Raw genomic sequence first — 27,888 nt, 5'->3', positions numbered from 1 at the left:
GAAGTGATGTCGGGAGGTCACGCCAAGAAGGAGATGGAGACCGGCGAAAAGCCCACTACAAGCCACGGGAGCACTTCATCGGAAGAGTCCCGCACCAAGAGGAGGGAGAAGAAGAAGAGCTCCTCCAACAAAGGGAAGGAGAAGAAATCCTCTTCTCACCACAAAGAGAAGAAGGAAAAATCTTCTTCCCACAAACCGCATCGGAGTGGGGACAAGCAAAAGAGGATGAGGAAGGTGGTCTACTACGAGACCGACACTTCATCAACATCGACCTCCGGCTTCGATGCGCCCTCCGTAACTTCTAAACGCCAAGAGCGTAAGAAGTTTAGTAAGATCCCCCTACACTATTCTCGTATTTCTAAACATGCACCTCTACTTTCCGTCCCATTAGGCAAACCACCAACTTTTGATGGTGAAGATTATGCTAGGTGGAGTGATTTAATGCGATTTCATCTAACCTCACTCCACAAAAGTATATGGGATGTTGTTGAGTTTGGTGCACAGGTACCGTCGGTAGGGGATAAAGACTATGATGAGGATGAGGTGGCCCAAATCGAGCACTTCAACTCTCAAGTGACAACAATACTCCTCGCCTCTTTAAGTAGAGAGGAGTATAACAAAGTTCAAGGGTTGAAGAGCGCCAAGGAGGTTTGGGATGTGCTCAAAACCGCGCATGAGGGAGATGAGCTCACAAAGATCACCAAGCGGGAAACGATCGAGGGGGAGCTCGGTCGGTTCCGGCTTCGCAAAGGGGAAGAGCCACAACACATGTACAACCGGCTCAAGACTTTGGTGAACCAAGTGCGCAACCTCGGGAGCAAAAAGTGGGATGACCACGAGGTGGTTAAGGTTATTCTAAGATCTCTTATTTTCCTTAACCCCACTCAAGTTCAATTAATTCGTGGTAATCCTAGATATACTAAAATGACCCCCGAGGAAGTTATCGGGAATTTTGTAAGTTTTGAGTGCATGATCGAAGGCTCGAGGAAGATCAACGAGCTTGATGATCCCTCCACATCCGAAGCTCAACCTGTCGCATTCAAGGTGACGGAGGAAAAGAAGGAGGAATCTACACCAAGTCGACAACCAATAGACGCCTCCAAGCTCGATAATGAGGAAATGGCGCTCATCATCAAAAGCTTCCGCCAAATCCTCAAGCAAAGGAGAGGGAAAGATTACAAGTCCCGCTCCAAGAAGGTTTGCTACAAGTGTGGTAAGCCCGGTCACTTTATAGCTAAATGTCCATTATCAAGTGACAGTGACAGGGGCGACGACAAGAAGGGAAGAAGAAAGGAGAAGAAGAGATACTACAAGAAGAAGGGCGGCGATGCCCATGTTTGTCGGGAGTGGGACTCCGACGAAAGCTCAAGCGACTCCTCCGACGACGAGGACGCCGCCAACATCGCCATCACCAAAGGGCTTCTCTTCCCCAACGTCGACCACAAGTGCCTCATGGCAAAGGACGGCAAAAAGAAGGTTAAATCTAAATCCTCTACTAAATATGAATCCTCTAGTGATGATAATGCTAGTGATGAGGAAGACAATTTGCGTACTCTTTTTGCCAACCTCAACATGCAACAAAAAGAAAAACTTAATGAATTGATTAGTGTCATCCATGAAAAGGATGATCTCTTGGACACTCAAGAGGACTTCCTTATCAAAGAAAATAAGAAGCATGTTAAGGTTAAAAATGCTTATGCTCTAGAAATTGAGAAATGTGAAAAATTATCTAGTGAGCTAAGCACTTGCCGTGAGATGATTGACAACCTTAGGAATGAAAATGCTAGTTTAAATGCTAAGGTTGATTCACATGTTTGCAATGTTTCAACTTCAAATCCTAGAGATGATAATGTTGATTTACTTGCTAGGATTGATGAGTTGAATGCTTCCCTGGCTAGCCTTAGAATTGAAAATGAAAAATTGTTTTCTAAGGCTAAAGATTTTGATGTTTGCAATACTACTATTTCTAACCTTAGAAGTGAGAATGATATATTACATGCTAAGGTTGTAGAATCAAAATCTTGCAAATCCTCTACATCTACTGTTGAGCATGTTTCTATTTGCACCAGATGTAGAGATGTTGATATTAATGCTATTCATGATCATATGGCTTTAATTAAACAACAAAATGATCATATAGCAATGTTATATGCTAAAATTGCCGAGCATAACTTAGAAAATGAAAAATTTAAATTTGCTAGAAATATGCTCTATAATGGGAGACGCCCTGGCATCAAGGATGGCATTGGCTACCAAAGGGGAGACAATGTCAAACTTAGTGCCCCTCCTAAGAGATTGTCCAATTTTGTTAAGGGCAAGGCTCCCATGCCTCAGGATAACGAGGGTTACATTTTATACCCTGCCGGTTATCCCGAGAGCAAAATTAGGAGAATTCATTCTAGGAAGTCTCACTCTGGCCCTAATCATGCTTTCATGTATAAGGGTGAGACATCTAGCTCTAGGCAACCAACCCGTGCTAAGTTGCCTAGAAAGAAAACTCCTAGTGCATCAAATGAACATAGCATTTCATTTAAGACTTTTGATGCATCTTATGTTTTGACTAACAAATCCGGCAAAGTAGTTGCCAAGTTTGTTGGGGGCAAACACAAGGGCTCCAAGACTTGTGTTTGGGTACCCAAAGTTCTTGTTTCTAATGCCAAAGGACCCAAAACCGTTTGGGTACCTAAAGTCAAGAACTAAAATTGTTTTGTAGGTTTATGCATCCGGGGGCTCAAGTTGGATCATCGACAGCGGGTGCACAAACCACATGACAGGGGAGAAGAAAATGTTCTCCTCCTATGAGAAAAACCAAGATCCCCAACGAGCTATCACATTCGGGGATGGAAATCAAGGTTTGGTCAAAGGTCTTGGTAAAATTGCTATATCTCCTGACCATTCTATTTCCAATGTTTTTCTTGTAGACTCTTTAGATTACAATTTGCTTTCCGTTTCACAATTATGTCAAATGGGCTACAACTGTCTTTTCACTGATGTAGGTGTCACTGTCTTTAGAAGAAGTGATGATTCAATAGCATTTAAGGGTGTGTTAGAGGGTCAGCTATACTTAGTAGATTTTGATAGAGCTGAACTCGACACATGCTTAATTGCTAAGACTAACATGGGCTGGCTCTGGCACCGCCGACTAGCCCATGTTGGGATGAAGAATCTTCACAAACTTCTAAAGGGAGAGCACATTTTAGGACTAACCAATGTTCATTTTGAGAAAGACAGGATTTGTAGCGCATGCCAGGCAGGAAAGCAAGTTGGAGCCCATCATCCACACAAGAACATCATGACGACCGACAGGCCGCTTGAGCTACTCCACATGGATCTATTCGGCCCGATTGCCTTCATAAGCATCGGCGGGAGTAAGTATTGTCTTGTAATAGTGGATGATTATTCTCGCTTCACTTGGGTATTCTTTTTGCAGGATAAATCTCAAACCCAAGAGACCTTAAAGGGATTCTTGAGACGGGCTCAAAATGAGTTCGGCTTAAGGATCAAGAAAATTAGAAGCGACAACGGGACGGAGTTCAAGAATTCTCAAATTGAAGGCTTTCTTGAGGAAGAGGGCATCAGGCATGAGTTCTCTTCTCCCTACACTCCACAACAAAATGGAGTAGTGGAGAGGAAGAATAGAACTCTATTGGACATGGCAAGAACCATGCTTGATGAGTACAAGACTTCGGATCGGTTTTGGGCCGAGGCGGTCAACACCGCTTGCTACTCCATCAACCGGTTATATCTACACCGAATCCTCAAGAAGACTTCCTATGAACTCCTAACCGGTAAAAAGCCCAATATTTCATATTTTAGAGTCTTTGGTAGCAAATGTTTTATTCTTGTTAAGAGAGGTAGAAAATCTAAATTTGCTCCTAAGACTGTAGAAGGCTTTTTACTAGGATATGATTCAAACACAAGGGCATATAGAGTCTTTAACAAGTCCACTGGACAAGTTGAAGTTTCTTGTGACGTTGTGTTTGATGAGACTAACGGCTCTCAAGTAGAGCAAGTTGATCTTGATGAGATAGGTGAAGAACAGGCTCCGTGCATCGCTCTAAGGAACATGTCCATTGGGGATGTGTGTCCTAAGGAATCCGAAGAGCCTCCAAAAGCACAAGATCAACCGTCCTCCTCCATGCAAGCATCTCCACCAACTCAAAATGAGGAAGAGGCTCAAATTGATGAAGAAGAAGATCAATCAAATGAGCCACCTCAAGATGACGGCATAGATCAAGGGGGAGATGCAAATGATCAAGACAAGGAGGATAAAGAGCAAAGACCGCCACACCCAAGAGTCCACCAAGCAATCCAACGAGATCACCCCGTTGACACCATCCTCGGCGACATTCATAAGGGAGTAACTACTAGATCTCGTGTTGCACATTTTTGTGAGCATTACTCTTTTGTTTCCTCTATTGAGCCACACAGGGTAGAGGAAGCACTCCAAGATTCGGATTGGGTGGTGGCAATGCAAGAGGAGCTCAACAACTTCACTAGGAATGAGGTATGGCATTTAGTTCCACGTCCTGATCAAAATGTTGTAGGAACCAAATGGGTCTTCCGCAACAAGCAAGATGAGCATGGTGTGGTGACAAGGAACAAAGCTCGACTTGTGGCCAAGGGATACTCCCAAGTCGAAGGTTTGGATTTCGGTGAAACCTATGCACCCGTAGCTAGGCTTGAGTCAATTCGCATATTATTAGCCTATGCTACTTACCATGGCTTTAAGCTTTATCAAATGGACGTGAAAAGTGCATTCCTCAATGGACCAATCAAGGAAGAGGTCTATGTTGAGCAACCTCCCGGCTTTGAAGACAGTGAGTACCCTAACCATGTCTATAAGCTCTCTAAGGCGCTTTATGGGCTCAAGCAAGCCCCAAGAGCATGGTATGAATGCCTTAGAGATTTTCTTATTGCAAATGGATTCAAAGTCAGAAAAGCCGATCCTACACTCTTTACTAAAACTCTTGAAAATGATTTGTTTGTATGCCAAATTTATGTTGATGATATTATATTTGGGTCTACTAACGAATCTACATGTGAAGAGTTTAGTAGGATCATGACACAAAAGTTCGAGATGTCTATGATGGGGGAGTTAAAGTATTTTCTAGGATTCCAAGTCAAGCAACTCCAAGAGGGCACCTTCCTAAGCCAAACAAAGTACACTCAAGATATTCTAAGCAAGTTTGGAATGAAGGATGCCAAACCCATCAAGACACCCATGGGAACTAATGGGCATCTCGACCTCGACACGGGAGGTAAGTCCGTGGATCAAAAGGTATACCGGTCGATGATAGGTTCTTTACTCTATTTATGTGCATCTCGACCGGACATTATGCTTTCCGTATGCATGTGTGCAAGATTCCAATCCGACCCTAAGGAATCCCACCTTACGGCCGTAAAACGAATCTTGAGATATTTGGCTTATACTCCTAAGTTTGGGCTTTGGTATCCTAGGGGATCCACTTTTGATTTGATTGGTTATTCGGATACCGATTGGGCGGGGTGCAAAATCAATAGGAAGAGCACATCGGGGACTTGTCAGTTCTTGGGAAGATCCTTGGTGTCTTGGGCTTCTAAGAAGCAAAATTCGGTCGCTCTTTCCACCGCCGAAGCCGAGTACATTGCCGTAGGTCATTGTTGCGCGCAACTACTTTGGATGAGGCAAACCCTGCGGGACTACGGTTACAAATTGACCAAAGTCCCTTTGCTATGTGATAATGAGAGTGCAATCAAAATGACCGACAATCCCGTCGAGCATAGCCGCACTAAGCACATAGCCATTCGGTATCATTTTCTTAGGGATCACCAACAAAAGGGAGATATCGAGATTTCTTACATTAATACTAAAGATCAATTAGCCGATATCTTTACCAAGCCTCTTGATGAACAAACTTTTACCAAACTTAGGCATGAGCTCAATATTCTTGATTCCCGCAATTTCTTTTGCTAGATTGCACACATAGCTCATTTCTATACCTTTGATCATATCTTTTTTATATGCTATGACTAATGTGTTTTCAAGTCTATCTCCAACCAAGTCATAGGTACATTGAAAGGGAATTGGAGTCTTCGGCGAAGACAAAGGCTTCCACTCCGTAACTCAACCTTCGCCGACGTTCCAAGTCACTCTCCATTCTTGGAGGAGATAAAGCATGAGCATCAAAGAAAAGGACTTCGTCTTTGGGGAGAGAGTAAGAGCCCAAAGCAAAAGGACCGGATTTCATCTTTGGTATAATCTTAACTCATTTGCTTATGACCAAAGGGGAAGATAGCACTTCAAGGGCTCTAATGATTCCGTTTTTGGCGATTCATGCCAAAGGGGGAGAAAGTAAGAGCCCAAAGCAAAAGGACCGCACCACCACCTTTTTCAAAAACTTCGTGTTTTCAAAGAATTTTATCAATTGTATCCTATTGTGTTCAAAAGGGGGAGAAAGTAGTATTTCAACAATTTATCAAAACCCTCTTGAACACTAAGAGGAGGATCTCCTTTAAGGGGAGTTTTGTTTAGTCAAAGGAAAAGCATTTGAAACAGGGGGAGAAAATTTCAAATCTTGAAAATGCTTTGCAAAATCTTATTCATTTGCCTTTGACTATTTGCAAAAGAACTTTGAAAAAGATTTACACAAGAATTTGCAAAAACAAAACATGTGGTGCAAGCGTGGTCCAAAATGTTAAATAAGAAAGAAACAATCCATGCATATCTTATAAGTATTTATATTGGCTCAATTCCAAGCAACCTTTGCACTTACATTATGCAAACTAGTTCAATTATGCACTTCCATATTTGCTTTGGTTTGTGTTGGCATCAATCACCAAAAAGGGGGAGATTGAAAGGGAATTAGGCTTACACCTAGTTCCTAAATAATTTTGGTGGTTGAATTGCCCAACACAAATAATTGGACTAACTAGTTTGCTCTAGTGTATAAGTTATACAGGTGCTAAAGGTTCACTCTCAGCCAATAAAAAGATCAAGTTTTGGATTCAACCAAGGAGCAAAGGGCCAACCGAAGGCACCTCTGGTCTGGCGCACCGGACTGTCCGGTGTGCCACCGGACAGTGTCCGGTGCACCACCGGACATGTCCGGTGCAACAGAGGACTCCAACGCAAACTCGCCACCTTCGGGAATTTCCAGAAGCACTCGCGCTATAATTCACCGGACTGTCCGGTGTACACCGGACAGTGTCCGGTGCGCCAAGGAGGAGCGGCCTCAGGAACTTGCCAGCTTCGGGAAGCTCCAACGGCTAGTCCGCTATAATTCACCGGACATGTTCGGTGTGCACCGGACTGTCCGGTGCAACTCCGGAGCAACGGCTACATCGCGCCAACGGCTACCTGCGACACAATTAATGCGCGCGCAGAAGTCAGGCGCGCCCATACTGGCGCACCGGACAAGGAACAGTGCATGTCCGGTGTGCACCGGACATCCAGGCGGGCCCACAAGTCAGAAGTTCCAACGGTCAGAATCCAACGGCAGTGATGACGTGGCAGGGGCACCGGACATGTCCGGTGTGCACCGGACTGTCCGGTGCGCCATCGAACAGACAGCCTCCCAACGGCCACTTTTGGTGGTTGGGGCTATAAATACCCCAACCACCCCACCATTCATTGCATCCAAGTTTTCTACTTCTCAACCACTTACAAGAGCTAGGCATTCAATTCTAGACACACCAAAGAGATCAAATTCTCTCCAATTCCACAAAAGGCTTTAGTGATTAGCGAGAGAGATTTGCCGTGTTCCTTTGAGCTCTTGCGCTTGGATTGCTTCTTTTCTTTCTCACTTGTTCTTGTGATCAAAACTCCATTGTAATCAAGGCAAGAGGCACCAATTGTGTGGTGACCCTTGCGGGGAAGTTTTGTTCCCGGCTTTTGATTTGAGAAGAGAAGCTCACTCGGTCCGAGGGACCGTTTGAGAGAGGGAAGGGTTGAAAGAGACCCGGCCTTTGTGGCCTCCTCAACGGGGAGTAGGTTTGCAAGAACCGAACCTCGGTAAAACAAATCTGCGTGTCACACTCTTCATTTGCTTGCGATTTGTTTTGCGCCCTCTCTCGCAGACTCATTTATATTTCTAACGCTAACCCGGCTTGTAGTTGTGTTTATATTTATAAATTTCAGTTTCGCCCTATTCACCCCCCCCCCTCTAGGCGACTATCAGGTGCTTTATAAAGCATTTAGGTTAATTAGACCTGATACACCCTGCCTAGGTGGGGTTGGCCGAGGCCCAACAAATTAGGTTGTTCAGAGCCCAACAGTTCATTAAGCAGATCCAACTCAGTGAAAGGCCCAATCACCCCAAAAGACTATCCTAATGGGGGAAGGGTGGCTCTCCCTTTTAAGGCGGCTTCCTCGTGCCAAGTTAAGTAAGGTGGGATAATTCTGAGTCTCACACGGTCATCGTCCAACTACAATTGGGACAACTAGGCCAATTGCATCTTTGCTAACGGGTAATAGTAGAGGATGTCCTCATCATTCTCACCTTCTTAAAATAGACCCTAGCTCTGATACCAAAGAATACACCCAGCCCAGGTAGGTTGCCCGAGGCCCAACAAATTAGGGTTGCCCGGAGCCCAACAATTCATTAAGCACACTCAACTCAGAGAAAGGCCCAATCACCCCCAAAAGATTAGTCTGATATGGGAAGAGTGTCTCTCCCTTTTAAGGTGGCTTCCTCCTCCCAAGTTAAGAAATGTGGGATAATTCTGAGACCCACACGGTCGTCGTCCGACTACAGTTGGGTCACTGAGTCAATTCCGTCTTTGCCAACGGATAATAGTGGAGGATCTCCTAATCAAGATCGTTGCATATTGTGTTTGCTCTAGGTTTAGACCTAATGTTAGAAGTGAGGTTAGAACACCTCTTACTCCCTTAGTGCTTTTAGACATCATTGTATTAGTTGTACCAGAGATGCTTGTAGTCTTACCAGATCACACTAATTGTGTTTATGGCATGGTCGCCACTATATACCAGAGGAAATAAAACTCGTGGTATTTTGACAAAAAAAACTCGATAGTTTAGACGACGGAGAGCATTTGGGAGACGATACACCGAAGACTCACTTGTGCGTGAGGAAGGCCCCGAGGCTACCCACGAAGTTATCCGACCAAGAACTTAGCCCTCGCATAAGCAATTAGGCATCCTTACATGGGACTCCAATGAGAAAAGTTTATGCATTTCTCGATATCTCAGTAAAAATATTAGAATCATTATATCTCTATTACATTTAAGGGTTTTTATATTTATATTATGTGTTTTTGTTGTGTGTTTTAACTAGCTTAATGGTTAGACTAGTTGAGAGATTTACAATCTAGGTGGTATAACTTTTATAATATAAATGACAACACTTTCAAAACCTTAGTTGCACATATATATAGTTTACCTATTGTATAGGCTTTAATTAGAAATAAAAAAGACATTAGTTTAAAAATAGATTGTCTAATTCAACTCTCTCATTTAGAGTTGGTTTGGTGACCTGAAAAATAGAGAGGATACATGGGGAGAAATCCCCTTACCTCCCATGGATATCCTCCATTTTTCTAGTTACCAAATCAGCCCAACCCTTAAGATTGAGTTTGGAAACCCAAATTCTCTCAGAATCCTCTTCATTTTCCGGGACGAGTAATCCCTAAGACCTTGTTTGGATAGTCACGTATTCACCTCAACCTGTGTATTGAGGTGAATTATGGTGTAAATTAAACTAAGTTATACCTCAATGGTCCAATCCACCTCAATATACATGAAATGAGGTGAATATGAACAAGGCTTAAAAAGACATTTAAATAAGATATTTAGTTATCTGTGGGGTTTTCCCTCTCTAGGTATAGCCCCCCTTTCCTCCCAAACACTAGGCTTAAGGGAGTGCTCACCACCGTTCATCTACCACACCAGGCAGTGAAAGACCAGGATCCCAAACAGGCACTAAGCTAGCTCTGCAGCTCAAATGTATTGCAGCTGTTGTAGTTTCATTCTATCTTCTTCGTCGCACGTCGGTGGAGCTAGATCGAACAAAAGATCGGCCGGTTCATCATGCACACTTCTGTAACCCGGCAACGGCTGCTCCGCGCGCGCGACTGTCGCCGTCATTCAACACCCTGCGCTACAAGATTCTTTTTCAGACTACTGAAAACAATGTGTTTAAACTTCCAACGCTGATGGATACTATTGCAAACTTGATTCTCCCAATATGCAGTTTTGCACCGCCCATTTTCAATTAAAACATCCAGCGAAAACTATGCAGTGTGTTTAAATGCTGATGGAAAGTTAATCTGACCCCTAAACTACCAATTGCAAAGTTGCCTCTTCCAGATATGCTATCAGTGTGTGCTTGTCGAAATTCGATGGCCGTGCAAATGCACAAGGGGGGAAAAGTCTACTTTTAAACATCTGTGATATTTCTAAACAATATTTCTAAGCAGCCAGTTTCCAAGAAATGTTGTCCTTTACAAGCATAGCTCCCAAGTCTTGGAAAGGTGAATATTCACCAGGCAGGAAACATTGTCTGAGTTTCCACAGGTTTTCATGTCCCCTACTCAATTTAGTGTACATGAGTCATGTGAAGGAGCTACCGTTTTACATCTCCAATTCCCTGGAAGAACACCATAATGTGATCCACAACTTCAGCATGAGCACTGTTTGTTTTGTAAACATTCATAAAAAAATGATCGGGAAGAATAGTTATATGTACCTCAAGCAACAGGGCTGCACATGTCATGAAAACAGACATTTACATGACCACATCATCAGGTTGTTGGGGGTTGGCTGCTGCCACTTGACGCCTTTGACGCTCTCGCAAGTAGAGGACAGTTACAAGGCAAGCAAAGAGAGTCAAAATTGTGGCATTCCCTTCATCCAGGAGAACATCTTCCACCCATTTGTTAACAACAGGATATATTTCTGGAAGTGAATCGATAAAGCGAACCTGGAATTTGAAACTTTTTGCTGAGCATTGCAAGAATCAAAACAATTGCCAATATGGTAGCAAGAACGAATACAAGCAAACACTTGCCATGAATGACTAAAAGTACAAAGCACATCAACATGCAACAAGACCCAGGCTCAACATCGCCTTGATCATGAAGTGTAGCCTAAACAAGGCAACATATGGTGCACCATACTCGAAACGAAAAGCAGGTCATGAATTGGGGCTTGCTAGCTCGTTTTATTTTCCAAAGAACCTTTGAAAGGGAAAAATTCTTGCATTGTACTAGAGAATATAGTAGACTCAAACCTTAGAGCTACAAAGTCAATTTAGAGGAAAAATAATCGAAACCCTGAACAGAAATTAGTCAGAACTTCAAAATTTGCTCAATACTTTCTTGGGTTGCTTTAGAAGTACTTTCCAATCTTAGAGCCAAGACTTACCAAAATTTAAAATTAATATATATTTGTGCTGTGTCGTGTCTTTGGAATCACAGATTCACATTTTGACTGTTTAAAATCTGAGATCAAAGTTCTTCCAATCTGCACAAGACACTATACTATCCATAAATCTTCTCCAACTTCATACACAAGGGGGGTTACTTGTTTCACTTTTATTTCCACAAACCCATAAAAGTCCATGAACTAAAGACTGTTAAAGGTATCTTATCACTGGCAAGGCATCAACACAACTGCTTGTCTCGATAGAAGGATGAATTCCCTTGGATTATGCTAAAGAGTTCACTATCAAAACCAGGGCACAAGGGTTACCAAATTCTTGAATAACTTTGAACTTTGAAGTAATAGAACTGGATAATAAAGGCTAAAGAGCATAAATCAGAATAAAGTGCCAAAATATGGGGCAACAAAACAACAATATTCAAGTATGCATGTGTCAAGGACAGAAAAATTCGTGGTAACCAGCTTATTCATGGTATGTTCAGCAAGTTAGTCCCACTCGAAGTAACTTCATATTAACAGTTTTAAAACTTTTATTAGACAACTCCAAATATAGAAATAACCTAGAAGGCTTTCCCAACATACCATTTCATGGACTGGATACTAAAGTTCATCGAATACATTTGATATAAGTTACTGGGAACTGGTCGATAACTACAAGGTATCAGTAGCAGCAACTCATTGGAAATTGGTACAGGAAAGAGTTTTGGCACAGACTATTAATAATTATACATGCTTCAAGTGAAGCTGTAAAGCACAAAATAAGGTATCCCATCATCCCATGTGAAAGTAACAGTAGCATATAACTTGTACATATTACATACAGAAAATAATGTCTTACCAAAAAACTGTCTGCGTAGTTCTTCCTTAGCCACAAACTTGTTAGTGCAAGCATGACAGGGAGCTTAGCTGCTGAATCCACCTCAACGGCTTGATCATAATATCTTTTTGCTAAGTGCAAATCAAGGGGAAGTCCATGACCATGCTCATGCATGTACCCAAGGTTAAAAATAGCCTGAGCATTAGACTGTGACCGAGCATGCATATATGCCTCTGCTGCACGTTCATAGTCCCTTGCTACGCCCTATAACAGAAAAAATATAGGTACATGATTCCATATTGCCAGTTTCTCAGCAAATGCAGATTCACCAAGTAATATCACATGAGATATTTCACTTTCTTAGGGCTAATTTGGCAACCCCATTTTCCAAGGGATTTTCATTTTCCCTTTGGGAAAATGGAGTTGCCAAACTAGCTCTTATAATTAAATAATTTGCTTTTGAAATCTGCCTAAGAAAAGATGGCATTTGGTTTGTTTAAATACAGCAGTTGCCAAAAAAATGTATTTATATTGATGACAGAAGTCATCACAACTGCAACATATATTCAAATAATTATCAAAACTCATAATTTCAAACCAATATATTGTCAATCGTATTTTAAATGGTTGTACAGATAGTCAAATACACAACGACCATGCTAATTGTTGACACTAACCAGTTCAACCAAAAATTTTAAGTTGTTAAAAAAAGATAGGCAATCCACTTATACATTTCAACACACCCACTCACGTGCCCCTAGAGAGGAAGACGCAAACGTGAAAAATAAAGGGGCAGATACACAAATGAAGCCTCTACCAAGATTCGAACTCGAGACCTCTGTCTTCAATACCATGTTAGAGTAAACACACTAACCAGTTCAACAAAGCTTAAGCTGTTGGAACAAGGTAGGCAATCCACTTCTACACTTTAACACTAACAGGTACATTAATAGTGTTTTCCAAAAACAACTAGAGCCCCGAACACTTAGGGGGCATTTGGCAGAGCTCCCACAACTCCGCTCCCAGCGAGAATTACTCCCGCAAAGCCAAACGGTAAAAATCTGAACTACTCCATGGTGGGAGTGGAGTCAATCTAGTCTCTATTTTGTACTATAAAGTGGGAGCCAAAAAAACCCGCTTTCTACCGCTCCCAACTTGCTCCCCACTCTCTAACCTCTCAAATCACTTCACAGCCTATTTGCGGTTTTCGTCAAATAGATTCACTTCTGCTAGAGAATCACTCGGAATCACTCTATTAGAGAATCGGCTCTCGGAGCTAGAGAATCACGGAGTGGAGCTCTGCCAAATGAGCCCTTAAAAACATATGTGAACCCATTGAAGATACTAAGCACAAAATGTAGTCCGAAAGGAGTGTATACAGATTCAAAACTAGCACAAGCGGCCCTAACCAATTTTATGTATTTTAAAAATTCAGATGACTGTAGTGCATACCCGACCATAGTAGTAGGCATCGCCAATCAACAATGCAGCATGCTCATTACCCTGCTCGGATGCTTGCCACCACAAAGCATGCGCACGAAGATGTCTTTCCATATCTGTACAAAAACTAGATTCTCCCATGCAAATACTTTGATCACCATACCTATCAAGAATCCAGGCAGCATTGCTCTGTGCAACCTCATATCCAAGATCGGCCATTCTGGAATACAAGAGCAATGCTTTCCCTACATCGCCTTTCAAATAAGATTCCAAAGCCCATCTGGACAATGAACTCCAGGGTCCCCTCTCAGCAACAGACTTGTACAACATTGTTGCCTGAAACAAGAAAATAGTAAGATAATTATATACGTGATTAGTTGATTGAGGCATCAGAAATTATTGCTCTAGTCGGTTCATGTTTCCCTATTTGTATTATTAATGGATTAGAATAAAAAAATCAATCAAATTGGCATACTAGAGAATTTCTCCAAGTCTTATTAATCGAGATATGCATTTCAGCATGTACGCCTTCTTTTTTTTGTACAAATCTAATTCAACCATACCGTACAAATGAAAAACACATGTGCAATCTTAAAGGTAAAGACATATACCTCTATTTTTTTGTACAATACGCAAGAGATTTGTGTATCATTGCATTAAGGAGAAACCAAACAAAATAATAATTACAATACACTCATCACGCTCACACATACACACTCGCACAAACTCATACCAGAAACAAACATGCCTTTCATCACAACAAACCATGACCCGACCCAACAATCACCATCACCCTATTATCTATTAGCGACCTCTAGCGCCCACACGGCCCCATAGGGGTGCCTCTTCAAGGATTTGCTTAAGGATGAGCTGGATGCCAGGTTTGTTCACATTGAAAACACAATCATTACGGTGATTCCACAGCTTCCAAGCAGTGAGGATTATCAATGAGTTGAGGTGACGCTTAATTTCACCAGAGACCAAATTTAACTCTCATCCACCAATCACAAAACACTTGATCATCTGGGGGAGTGATCCAGTAATCCATGGTGACGGAAGAGGAGCGGCTACACTTCTCTAGAAAAGACACAATTGGATACTATATGTTGTATGTTTTCAGCATCATGTACCATCATCAAGATACAAAAATAGGAACAGGAAAGAAAGGCAGGGGTTTATGGCTGCCTGATGAAACAATCAAGACCGCATATCTGAAGGAGGAAGTCAGTGTGCATATGACCAATGGGTGTGCATGTGACAAAAAAATCTTCACACCATGGTATTTCAAGGATTAGCGTAATGTAGCCTTTGGCATGGTTCTCGCTCCTTTTGAAACGGCTCTAGCTCCTCTACAGAAGCAGCTTCTCTGGTGGAGCTGAAACCTGTGGATAAACATTTGGTAAAACAGCATCTCCTTTTTTTAGAAATGGATAGGAGTCAAATGTCCATTGTACCCTTACCTATTTCACACATGATCATAAGTTATATATTTGACCTTAGTTTTCAAAGTGATGTTCATACGAAATAAACAAATGTTCATGATAGAAAATAAAGAATAACACATGGTTGAGTTAGAAAGGCAACTGCAAACTGGAGACGTTACTTGGATATGATTTTTTGGCACTGTACAGTTTTTTTTCTCGAACACGCAGGAGAGCTGTGTATCATTATATTAAGAAGATAACAAGGTCCAAAATAGACCAAATAGTCAGGCACTGTACAATTAATGACTGCTTTTAAAAAGGCTATTGCACATTTGCACACTTAATGACTGATACTAAAATACTGTAATTTAGGATTGCTTTGGTGGCAGCTGAGATGAGCCAAATAGTCACAAAAACTTAATTAACCATTCAAAACAGATATAATCACAAAAACAGAAGATGGACCACCCACTATAATTCCTTCCCTTAATCCCCTTGGCCCATAAAGCAGATCATTGCCACTCAACTCGTGGATTAGAGACATCAGCTCACCACTCTCGTTTGTCGGTATACAGCAGTACCTTTTCTTATGGGATGCTTTACAAGAGGTGGTCCTGACCAATGAAGAGGATAAACATGGATGGAGGCATGATATTTCTGGTCGGTTTCTCTTCTAAATCATGCTGTACGGTTTTATTCATGGGTTCCATCAAGTTTAAACCTTGGAAAAGATTGTGGAAGTCTTGGGCCCCCCAAAAATGTAAGTTGTTCCTTTGGCTGGCCATAAGAAATTAATGCTGGACAGCTGATAGGTTACACAAGTATGGGCTTCCGTATCCGGACATCAAGAGGAAGAAACAATTCAACATCTCCTGACATCTTGTGTCTTTGCTAGGCAGTTTTGGTACATCATCTTGTCTCCTTTGGGATTAGGGCATCTCACTCCGGGCGCGGAGGGTTCCTCCTTTGCAGATTGGTGGAGGGAAGTGTGCTCTAGGAGTCACAAAGACATGAAGGGCCTTAACAGCGCTGTCATCCTAGGGGCTTGGTGTCTTTGGCTTCAGAGGAACCGGGTTGTCTTTGATAAAGATTCACCCTCCATCGGAAAGATGAAGAGTAGCTTCCTAAAAGAATCTTCCTACTGGGTGTTGGCTGGAGCTAAGCAACTAGGAGTATTGGGCCTAGCTGATGCTCTTAGGGAGGTAGGGTAGAGTATGTTCTTTATTGTGTTGTAATCTGCAGTTTTTGTTTCAGTTGTTAGTGTGTGCGTGTGGGTGCAGGTGTCCCTAACCTGTACCTCTCTTGTAAGACCCTTTCTTCTATCTTATCTATAAAGATGTGCAGCTCTCCTGCCTTTTAAAAAAAATTGCCACGACATGTCAAATAAACGCAGGAGCAAATCTTCTGCTCTCATTGGCCAGACACACAGACTTGAAGTTACCTCCGCCGTTGTTCCTTCAAACTGCACCAAAGATCACCTCCGATGGGGAAATAATTGCATGTGCTGGGGGCGGGGGATCCTATAGAGTTTGATAGATGATAGGGGGGGGGGGGGGGGGTCCGCCTCTACCTGCAACTAGTCAGCTACACGTCTGTTACATGGTGGCACCGCCGGTCTAGTTAGAGAGAGAAAAGAGGTGTACCGAGAAAGACGACAGCAGTGCCCATCTTTTGCCTGGGGAAAGGGGGGAGCCGAGCAAAGCCTGAATTTTTTGCTCCCTCACGCTAACACAAAAACGGATCAGGCTCCAGGGTGTTCCAGCTGCGAAGCACTTGACACTCATTCGGTACAGCTTCATCCGAAGCCAGAGCAGAAGCCCTTTGAGAATGAGAAGCCATACCAAAGGGGGCGTAGTGTCACGATAACAGAAAGGTCGCAGCTGGCAACAATAGCATCACTGGGAAATCACTAGGCTGCAGTGGCCGGCTGCTCCAGCAGGAAACAGGCAATGATGCTTGCAGGCATATGTCAAGACATCAAGTTTCCATAGCCGTGTAAATTTTAAATATTTATACAAGACTCTTGAGGCATATACATAAATGGTTCTAAACAAAGCAACTTATGTTATTAAGAGGAGTGAATGCGCTGCAAACTTTGATTATCCTCGCAGGGGAGAAAGGACAAAAAATGGAACTTTTGTTTGTCTTCAACTATGTATGCTTTTCATGATGATATGGCTACATATGTGATTTGTAATTTTGTATTCTAAATAAAGTATGTACATATATGGATATACCTATGGTTAGTTGGTTACATAATGATTTCTAATTTTTTGGGGGTGTTTTACTTTGAGATTGCTTTATTAACTTCTATATTTTCTCTGGAGTACCCATTGAATACATTCTATGTTCTATGGAAGCACCTTGTCTCTACACACTAAAACACTACGCACAGAATCAATGTATAAGCAAACAATTCCTACCCTCAGGGGATCAATCAATAAAACTAAAAAGACCTATCAATATAAAATGTGATTAGACAACTTTGCACACATTCTTCGTGTTTATATAACTCATGAACCAAATTTCTACCTAACTTCTTTTTTTATCAGGAATCAGAATGATCTGATCACACAAAGCTCATGGGGCATCTTAGTTACCAGTCACAATTTAATTTAACCAAAAATGCAACAAAAGAAGCTTAGTCATTTACCATATGGAGGTTCCTCTTAAGACCAATGCCTTTCTGGAACAGTTTCGCCACCTGATAAATAGCTTTTGGTTGCCCAGCATTAACTGCATGAAGCAAGAGATTGCATGCTCTAATTACATCCCTCTTCACACCAATACCCTTAAGATACAACACACCAAGGTTATAATGTCCCCCAGCTTCCTTATTCTCGGCTGCAAGTTCAAAAAGTTCCTTTGCCTGCAACAACAAAAAGATTGTAAGTTCCTAAGTTAATGAGCATTAAATGTTACACAGATCATTTTACGCGTATTGTATGCCTCTGTTGTCAAACCTAGTGTACTAGTATATGGTTTAGTCCCCCACCACACATACACACACACACACACTCATTTGTTTCCTTTTATCTTAGTGAAATGGTACACAGCTCTCATGCGTCTTCGAGAAAAAGTATATGGTTTCTTTCTTTCTTTTGAAAGAGTGGTTCTGTCATTATCTAAAAAATCCATAACTCTCACCTGCTTCTCCATTCCACTTTCAAAACTCATTTTTGCATAGCATGCCATGCTAAGGTTCGGTATGTAGTTGACCACATGTCCCATGTAATTGGTGTTTGCTTGTCGAGTTAGCATCAAATTTGGTCAATCTCATGGTAGAATGGTATACAATATTACAGTTACTGCTGGTAGCAAGGTTCAAGACAGCGTGATTAGACGTGTGATTAGGCATGAGGTGGAGGGTCAGTGCGTCACTTACCCCCTAAGCGGGCATTAAGTGCTGGGAGTGCTTAATCGAGCGCGTAATCGTGTGAAGCGCGCCAAAAAGTGTTCCCAGCGGGCGTGAAAAGAGACCTGGCCGCCTAGGCGGCTGCGTGGAAAAGATAGGAAAGATTGGCGCTCCCGCGAGAAAGATTGGCATGCCCACAGTCCTAGCGGATTAGTTTTGTGCTGCTGCGCCCTGACAGTGTTTTCAAGTCGTCCGACTAATCGCGAATAATCACAATTAGTTGGACTAGTCGGTGGACTGGCAACGATTAGGGTCACCGAGGCGATTAGTATGACTAGAATTCTGGTCGTCCGACTAGTCGACGAAGGGAGAGGACGACTAGTTTGGACCTGCCTTTGTTGATGGCTATTGAGCTTTTGCAGCTGAGATTTTACTGGGCCACAATTTGCTTTGTGGGCTTTAGGGTTGACACTTGAGAATTAGACAGGCACTCAGGCAAAATATACTCCCGCTCACACACAGCCCCTCCAAGCCCTTCTCCCGCTCACGCACAGCCGCTAGGGCACAAGGAACTGGAGCCGCCGTCGGGTGCCACCGCCGGGATAGAGGCGCCGTCACCCCAATGGAGGAGCCGCCGGCCATGTTCAAGACAGAGCCGACCGCCGCCCCCGCCCCCGCCTATGAGTCCAAGACAGAGCCGGAGTGCCGGACACCGCCCAAGGAGGAGCCACCGTCCCTTTCCCCCTCTGACCCTGTGTAGCACTGCCGCCCAAGGAGCCGCTGTCCTACCCTTACCCTGACCCTGTACAGCACTGCAGTAGTCCTCTCCTAAGATGAGCACATCGTCTAATGGTCAGTACTCAGCCTCTGCTTTCCTCTCCTAAGATGACCAGCTTGACTAGGGTCGATTAGTCGACCCAGTCGACGACTAATCGACCGGTCGGTCCCTATACGACTAGGTTCGACTAGACGACTTGAAAACAATGGCGCCTTCCCAATCCAGAGCCGTTGCCATTCTTCTGCATCCGATCTGCAGCCTCTCTGACATCCACCAGTGGCCTGCTGGTTTGTCGTGGCCGTGCCTCGCGGCCTCCGCCTTGCTGGTCCACCGTGGTCGTGCTTCCCCGCCACCGGCCTGCATGTTTTCCGTGGACTGCCCGTCCGCTCCTGTGCTGTCCGGTGTCCGCTGCGACCTCCCTGTCCGCGCCATCCGTCCCCGCCCTCCGTCATCCTGCCAGTTCATCGGGTGCACTCGTCTGCTGAGCGCTGCTGCTCCCCCCATCCAAAGCTCCACACTCCTCCAGGTAATCTCCAACTCCTCTGTGGACTGTGCTGTAATCTCCAACTCCTCCAGGTGCACAAGTCCTTTTCTGCTTGTTCGTGTGCTTGTGTTGTTGTGCTCTGCTTTGTTGTAGGATTGTGCTTGTGCTCTGCTGTCTGAATAGCTCTACTTGTGCTCTGAATATCTCTGCTTGTGCTCTGCGCTGAATATATCTGTGTGTGCTATGCTCAGAAAGTCTGGATAGCTCTGCTCGTGCTGTATTCTGCTCACTGCTCTGTTGCTGTGCTCTACTCTGTTCACTGCTGTGCTGTTGTGCTCTACTCTGCTATCTTCATAGGATGGCTAAGACAGAGCCAGGCTGCTGTTGTTCCCCCTGCTGTGCATGCCCCAATTGCTGTGGGAGAGAATCAAAGTGATCCTAAGGTTCATCTTAAAAGAAAAATCAAATGATATTGGATGGGAATGGGGAAGGCTATTTGATCCAAGACTCCAAGTGACAAGAATAAATTAAAGTGCCTACTTTGTGGCCATAAGAGCTCCAAAGGTATTAATTGATTCAAGCAGCACCTTGCACATGAAGGGAGTTCAGTTCTTCAGTGCACAAAATTAACCCCCAAAATTAAACAGAAGTGCAAAGAAGATCTTGATCGTCCAAAAAAGAATAAAAGGGACAAGCTAAGGGCGGAGACAGATCTCAGAGATGATGTGATAATTACAGGAGGCAGAGAAGGGTCAGAGGCTGAATCCAGGGCTGGGAGCTTATCAGAGGGTTCCCCAATTCAAAATCTAGGTCCTATGGATAGATGGGCACGACCTATTGATCCTAAAGCAACCAAAGAAGAAGTTAAGATGCAACAAAGTTTAAATGAAACGCTTTGGAAGGAGAGGACACATCAAGTGCATCAAGCCATCAATATAGTGCTACATTGGTATACACTCATGGTATACCATTCAATGCAGTTGAAAGTGATGATTTCATAGAAATGGTTGAGCCATTGACTGTTTTGGTCCTGGTTTGAGACCTTCTCACTATGACCTTCAAGAAGAAAATGTTGAAAGAGTAGCATGCAAAAATGAAATCCTTGCTGCAGGACCGTGAAGAAGACAAGAACAAAAATGGTTGTTCGGTCATGACTGATGCTTGGACAGATATGAAGAGGAGTATACTGAATGTGTGCACACATACTTCAGAGGGGTAAGTTTTATGAAGTCCAAGGAGATTTCAGATGTATCGTATCACACACAATTGAGGTCATATTTGAAATGATGGACAAAACAATTAATGAATTAGAAGCAGACAATGTGGTGCATGTTGTGAAAGATAATGCCTCTAATAACATGGCAGCAAAAACATTGCTGTTAGAGAAGAGGCCTAACATTTTTCGGAACACTTGTGCAACTCACAATCAATTTGATGCTCCAAGGTATTGGCAGCCTGCCGAGGTTTAAAACAATTGACCAAGTAAAGGCATTCGTTAATTTTGTGTATGGGCATCACTGAACCTTGGCATGTATGTGGTCTTTCACTTTGAAGAAGGATATCATATGGCCAGGGGTGACTAGATTTGCCACCAGCTACCTTACTTTGAAAAGTTTGGTGGAAAAAAGAGATGCACTAAGGAAGATGGTGGTTGATCCAAAATAGGATGAAATACCAACTGTGAAGTCAAAAAAGGGAAAGGTTGCAATATGCTGAGTAGTGAGTACTTTTTTTCCTTGAATGCGTAGAAGACCTGTGCATCATTATATTAAGAAGAAAAGAAGTCTAACATAGACCGGATAACATCCTTAAAACAGAGGATAGAAACAGAGAAAAACAAATAAAGTTTCAACAGAAACAAAGCCACAAAACTAGGCTACAGCTATCCTGATAACAAGGAGCCACGCGACCAGACAAGATGCTAAGACTAAGGCCCTGTTTGGGACTGCTCCAGCTCCAGAAAATTTAGCGGAGTTGGTGGAGCAGGTCATTATATGCTTCAGAAAATCGTGGAGTTGGAGTTGTGAACCTTTAGAAGACATTTAGATAAGTCATTTTTTTATTATATAGATTATTTTAAAAAACTATTTAAATTAGCATTATAAACTACTGCTCCACATTGAAGCTGGAACCTGGAGCAGTCCCAAACACCCCATAAGAGCCCTCAATAGAAGCAGTGAGGAAGGTGGTTCCTTTTGCTCCCTCTAGCTCCCAACGAAGACGATCCTCACCGGCTTGTACTAAAACTGTAGACAAGCTAGGAGAAACTCCATCAAAAACACATCTATTTCTGTGATTCCAAACTGTCCATGCTCCAAGGATAATTAAGTTATTTAAGCCCTTCTGCCTCTGCCTGTATAGAGAAACAAAAACCTTACGCCACCAGTCCAGGAAAAACCTAGCGGCAGGTTGAGGGGCTAAGAAGTGTAGCCCAACTTGCCTAAGCCAGTGAAACAAGAATCGTCTAGAGAAAACACAAGAGACTAGGATATGATCAATGTTTTCCTTCTCTTGGTCACATAGCAAAAAGACTTTGGGTGCTCCAATCCTCTCTTCTCCAAGCGGTCAGCTGTCCAACACTTGCTAAGCGCCACCAACCACATGAAACGACATTTTGGCGGTGCCCACGTCTTCCAAATTTGCTTGGCAAGCGTCAAACTGGACCGAGCCATGGAAGAGACATTCATAGGCTACCTTACCAGAATATTTACTATGCTGAGTACTTCTGGAAAAGTGTAGCAGTTTGCCTAAAGGTTTTGGAAGCTTTGGTGAAGCTACTTCGTTTGGTTGATGAGGATGTCAAGCCAGCCATGGTTTTCTTTATGGAGAGCTACTTAAGGCAAAGAAGAAGATTAAGAAAGCCTTTGGCAATGTGGAGAAGAACTACAGAGATGCCACGGCTATTGTTGACAAGAAGCTGAAGAGTAGACTTCATGGGCGGAGCTACAGTGATTCCTGGGTATTCCCAGGCATACCCAACATTTTTGCAACATTACATATATATGTATACTCATATGTACAATGAATATTAAATTTGTTCTCGGTTTTTTCAACAAAAAAATGCAGCCATGGAGTGGAGCCACTAAATCCGGCCTCCCTTCTCCAGTCTAGACCCAGGCCAGCCCCCAAGGCCCACTTAGGCCACACGCCTGTGCAGTGTGCACCCCTTCAGCCTTCTCCCGACTCAGACCCACAACCCCAACCACCCCCAATTCTCCGTTCAGCGACAATGGCCCAATCCGCCAAGACCAAACCACATCCGCCATGACTAGTAGAGGGCACAGCAGGATGCATGAGTGGCTGAGGGGCAGCCACAGGTCCCTAGCTGATGGTAGCCAGGACAAGCTGATTTGGTGATTCAATCATTTAGTTGAGGTTGAGGATTCAGTGATTCAACAAAGGTGAGGATTCGGTGATACACTTGATCAAGTTGATTTTTGATTCACTAGTTCAGTAAATTTCTAATTTACTGCCTTCAAAATACAACTTAACACCATCAACCACCTCCAAGCCATAAAGGACAGCAAAGTTTAAAGCAAAAGCAAAGCTAGTATTTCATAAGTTCCCTATAAAGTGTATTTTGAAACTTGGGTTAAACTTTTCTTTGTTTTGGGGGTGGGAATACACAAGTTGAAAATTCTGGCTCCACCACTGGCAGACTTGATTCTCCATTGCATGTTGCTGCATACTTGCTGAATCCATAGTACTACTATAGAGATCAGATGATGCCATCTTCGATGATCCAAATGTTGTGGAAAAGTCCATGCTTTGTTGTGAAACCTTTTTTAAAGGCAGTGAAGAAAAAGAGTTCTTGGCTGTCAATGAAGATTTTGACAATTATCGGACGAAGCAAGGTTCATATGGAAAGAAGATGGCAAGAAGTTGTGAAAGATTTGAATTCAGGCCTGGTACTATTCTCTTCATTTCAGCAGATATTTTGCTTCTTCACTTCATTTTCACTAATCGTGTTCACTTCATTTTGAATGTTAGCATCTTGGTAGAGACTTTATGGAGATGGAGCACCAAATTTGCAATGTATGGCTTGTAGAATCCTCTCATTGACAGTAAGCTCCTCCAGATGTGGAAGGAATTGGAGCACTTTTGAGTTTGTTAATCACTAAGTCTCTTGGAGAGGCAATGGGAGCAGATGAGCAGCTTCAACCTCGTAGGAGTAGAAGGAACCGGCCTAGAGATTTACATGAAGAGTGGGAATCTGAAGCCGAAGACACTGACTATGAGGAAGAGCAGATTCCTATTGAGGATGATGAAGATGAAATACTAGGAGCAAATTCCTTTGAGGATTGAGGTTGTCTGGACTATGGGCTGTGGCAATTTGTGTTTGCCTACCATATTTTGTTTGATTGTGCTACATTTGTGTGACTCTGTTGTCCAGTACTATCAGCTGCTAGCTGCTGCTATGACTTTTTAGTTTTTATTTGCTTCATGTTTGAAGTTTGAACTATGAACTAAGATATGTTGTTATGTGCTACTTCATGTGTTGTGCTGCAGCCTGCACTGTTAATTTTATGCTCATGCCATTTGTTCTTGGTCATGTGCTATTGTTAATGTCCTGCTTTATTTTTTTATTAATTTCTATAACATGAGAATTGAGATCTTGCAAAAAAAAAATAGCTTGTCAGTTCTGTAGTGTAGGTACAGTTGCTATCAAGCAACAAAGATGGTAAGAGGGAAGAAATTACTGTTGTAAGACCTCTTGAAAACCTCCCCCTTTTATTTTTTGCAATATTAGCAAAAACGATTAATCATGCTTATGCAAGATTAAAATTTTCGCTGCTCGAGCACGCTAAGAGCACGTAACCCTTTCTTGAATCTTGGCTGGTACGACTAACAGGTAAAGGTAACACCAATATGATCGCCTGTGCAAATATACTTGTGTATTGAATGAGTTCACAAACACTATCAATTATGCAACATCTAAGAGTGCATAACAGAAAGGTTCTCACAAGAAGGTGTCTCCATGGAGACCTAAAACAGGGGGCACCTTAAACTCCAAGACATTATAATATGACCCCTAAACATAATCTGCTAGCAAGAGAATACGGGGACGTGATATTTCTGTAACAATACAAGTTTTATCCTTAAACTACTAGGATAAAATGATGGAAACAGGATACATGAATTAAACATGAAAAATAAACAATACCGCTCAAGTTTTGCTCCATAACAATTATGCTTTGTGATGTTAATATGAAAAATCATGTCAACAAGATCAATGGTACTCTTGTGAAACGAAGGATTCCATTGCTATTAACGGGTCAATCATTTAAGTACATTTCTACAGATAAGTTACGCATAGCAGTATATGTATCAAAATAAAGTACAGATAAAGTTAATCACCTACAAAATTTATTGACCATTGAGAAAGGACAGTAGAGGTCAAAGCAAAGTGTAAATGGGAAACATTTAGTTCCAACAGCGTTTTAAGCTTTCTAATGTTCAGCTATTACATTCTGCTAGAGATATGCAATTGTATCGGAAGTTCTTATACAACATACTTACTTTTGTCAGGTTTTTCTTCTCCACCCCATAGCCTTTAACATATAGATAACCCAATCCATTGTAAGCTGAGTAATGTTGCTGCTTTGCAGCAAGTGCCAACCACTTGTATGCTTCAGTATAGTTCCTTTCCACTCCAGCACCTCTAGCATAGATCTCACCCAGAAGTTCCAATGCTCGTGTCTCTCCTTTCTCAACAGCCTTAGAAAACCAATGAAAAGCTTTTCCATAATCACGGCGGAGCCCACGTAGTCCATAGTAATACAGAAGCCCTAATTTGTACATGTTAGCAGCATTGCCTCGCTGTGCCTGGTACTCTGTGATTTGAAAATCTTCATCGTCCTCGCCTCGGGACTTCCTCAAGGCCTCTTTATTTTCTTCAGTCCCACTGTGAAGACGGATTGGTTCAATCACTGGTGGCTCCTTTGATATCAAGGAGCTAGTTAGGGCAGCTTCTGCAAGTTCAGCGTATAGTATAACAGCTTCTTCATACATCTGAAAATTAAAATGATGGGATTTGACAGGTTGAGCCCAATTTAAACACCAACAGAGTGGACTGGAGTAGAACAAGCTACATGATAATAATTATTGAATCAGATTGGGCAACCCCTACTTTTTATATGAAGTAAAGCTTATTGTGATAACCACAGATTGTGCAATATATGCAAGTAACCAAAAGGAATTAAATGTTAGTGCAAGAAGCTAAACTTTATTTTTAAGGTAAAATACTATCCCTAATTTGCTTCACCAAAATAAACAGGGCAATTTACAAGAGAACGCTGCATCAGATATCCAATGTCTGGAATCTGGATGCAAGATAAAAAATAAGTAAATGTGGTTAAAGCAGGCTGCTCAGTGCTCACTAGTACTCAAGTGAAAAAAACATCATGGTTAGTAGTTAGTACTGATAAATTTCTTCAATTCGATTATTGCTTCTTAAATTACCTCCAACTTGTAAGATGACTGTGTCACGAAAAAACATTAGTTCTAGAGAAGAATTTGTAGACCTAACATCAAATATAACCCTACAATGATGAAGAGGGAATTTGATTCTCTAAGGTGTAATGTTTGTGCAAAAACTAAAAATGTTATGGTAAAAATAAGAACCACGCTACAAATTGGCAAAGACACTGGCCTCACGATTTCTACCAGCAAATAAGATCAAAGTCTACACCCAATTTCAGCAAATGTGACTACCAATTGATTAACTGAAACAACTTGCTATTCTAATGCCTGATCACCCAGGAACTAACCCTTCGCAACCCCAAGCAAAAAATGCTAATATCTGACCCAAAAAGTTCCTCAATTTGCAAGTAAGCCAACGAATTCAAACATTCAACCCCCAATTAGAGTATGCAGATTGTATGAGTGAGTAAAAGCAAACGGTATTGACCACCTCACCTCCTGGCGGAAGTAGGAGTACGCGAGGGCCATCTTTGACTGAAGATCTCCCGCGTCGGCGGCGAACTTGTGCAACAGGAATGCGAGCGATCGGGATGCCGGGCGCGTCATCCCGGCGCCGGTGAGGAACGCGAGCGCGGACTGCGCGCCCGGGTGCCCCGCCTCTGCCGCGGCCTCGATCTGCGCGGCAGCCGTGGCGAACGCCGCGTCGTCCCCATCGGACGCTGCGGAGAGCATCGCGCGGGCGCCCGCGACGAAGAGCGCGTCGGCCGACGAGTCCGTCTCATCGCCAGAAAGGGGAGGGCTTGCTGGGTCAAGAAGAGGGACCCAGGAGGACGGGGAGAGGAGCGGGTCGGCGGCTGGTGAATCGTCGGCGAAGTCGTCCCACCCGTCGTCGTCGGTGGAGTCGGCAGAGGGGAGGGACGGGTGCGCGGCCGAATCCTTGAGGAAGTCCTCACCGGAGAGAACCAAAACAAACGGGCGCACTGCAGCAGCTGGGCGAAGGAGAGAAGCGACCACGGCGAAGGAGACGGCGGCGAGGAGGAGGAGACGGCGGTGCAGGACGCGAGCCATCGGGGAAGGCATAGCCTACGAGAACACAAGATCTCACCCCCGTTGCACGGCAGGGAGTAGGAGTTGGGACTTGGGACTGCGCAGGGGATGCTGGCAGGTGGGGCATGTCGAGCGGGCAGCTTCTAGGACTATGACGTGGAGATGGGACCCGCAGTGGAGACGTGTCCGTGCTCCGTGATTGGCTTGGCGTTTGAGCCTGGTGTGGATCCGAACTTAAGTGATTTTGCTTGGGTGTGCGCTGCGCTATCTTTCTATATGGCCCATGGGCTTACGAGTTTTAGACTTATTTGTAAAACTTGAGTGACTCTAAATTTAATCTATCTATATCTTCTTCTTTTTTCTCTATCTTCTTTTTCTCTGTATAATCCATCAGTTTAAATTTTACAAAACTCACTCAACTAAATCACCCCCACATCCATAACATCGATCAACTAAATTACATCGAGACTTAACACACTATCAAATATATATCTCTATACCACTATATAATCTATCAGTTTAAACTTTACAAAATTCACACAACAAAATTACCTCCACACATATAACATCCACTAAATCCACCAAACAAATTGTATCTAAACTTAACACATCATCAAAATCAACGGATAATCTCACCCCCTTGCTCATTCAAATTCAATGAACAATATTATTTGGATCATCCTTCCCCTTCTCCCTCCCCACAACCCCGTTGCCCTCTCCCCTCACTCAGGCCACCAGCT

The 27,888-nt window shown here is 43.0% G+C and overlaps 1 protein-coding gene across 4 annotated transcripts; it reads right to left on the bottom strand.

The window, feature by feature from the left end:
- Window positions 1–9,586: 9,586 nt before the first annotated feature.
- On the bottom strand, window positions 9,587–27,357 carry LOC103633963 (ERAD-associated E3 ubiquitin-protein ligase component HRD3). 4 transcript variants are annotated; one of them, XM_008655622.4, is made up of 7 exons: window positions 26,597–27,357; window positions 25,199–25,690; window positions 17,715–17,930; window positions 13,650–13,973; window positions 12,219–12,461; window positions 10,686–10,919; window positions 9,587–10,092 (listed from the first exon to the last, which is right to left on the bottom strand). In XM_008655622.4, the coding sequence occupies exons 1-6, from the start codon at window positions 27,179–27,181 to the stop codon at window positions 10,725–10,727; spliced, it is 2,055 nt and encodes a 684-aa protein (XP_008653844.1). In that variant the 5' UTR covers window positions 27,182–27,357; the 3' UTR covers window positions 9,587–10,092; window positions 10,686–10,724. The 4 variants fall into 4 exon arrangements, with proteins under 4 accessions (XP_008653844.1, XP_008653838.1, XP_023156970.1 ...); XM_008655616.3 differs by lacking the exon at window positions 9,587–10,092 and adding an exon at window positions 10,135–10,586 and having other exon boundaries at window positions 26,597–27,352; XM_023301202.2 differs by lacking the exons at window positions 9,587–10,092; window positions 10,686–10,919 and adding an exon at window positions 10,967–11,461 and having other exon boundaries at window positions 26,597–27,268.
- Between the last annotated feature and the right edge of the window lie 531 nt (window positions 27,358–27,888).

Source organism: Zea mays, chromosome 1 (assembly GCF_902167145.1).
Source record: "Zea mays cultivar B73 chromosome 1, Zm-B73-REFERENCE-NAM-5.0, whole genome shotgun sequence".
Classification (NCBI taxonomy): domain Eukaryota; kingdom Viridiplantae; phylum Streptophyta; class Magnoliopsida; order Poales; family Poaceae; genus Zea; species Zea mays.
The sequence above is the reverse complement of the archived record's forward strand: the minus strand, read 5'-3'. Positions and strand labels throughout refer to the sequence as shown.

What these genes read in the sequence shown, in the direction of transcription:
- LOC103633963 (XM_008655622.4), bottom strand. Translation starts at nt 27,181, where the DNA reads ATGCCTTCCCCGATGGCTCGCGTCCTGCACCGCCGTCTCCTCCTCCTC. An exon ending in TTAAGAGGAACCTCCATATG is followed by an intron (nt 13,974 to 17,714) that starts GTAAATGACTAA and finishes TTCTTGTTTCAG; the next exon opens with GCAACAATGTTGTACAAGTC. An exon ending in ATGCCTACTACTATGGTCGG is followed by an intron (nt 12,462 to 13,649) that starts GTATGCACTACA and finishes TTTCTGTTATAG; the next exon opens with GGCGTAGCAAGGGACTATGA.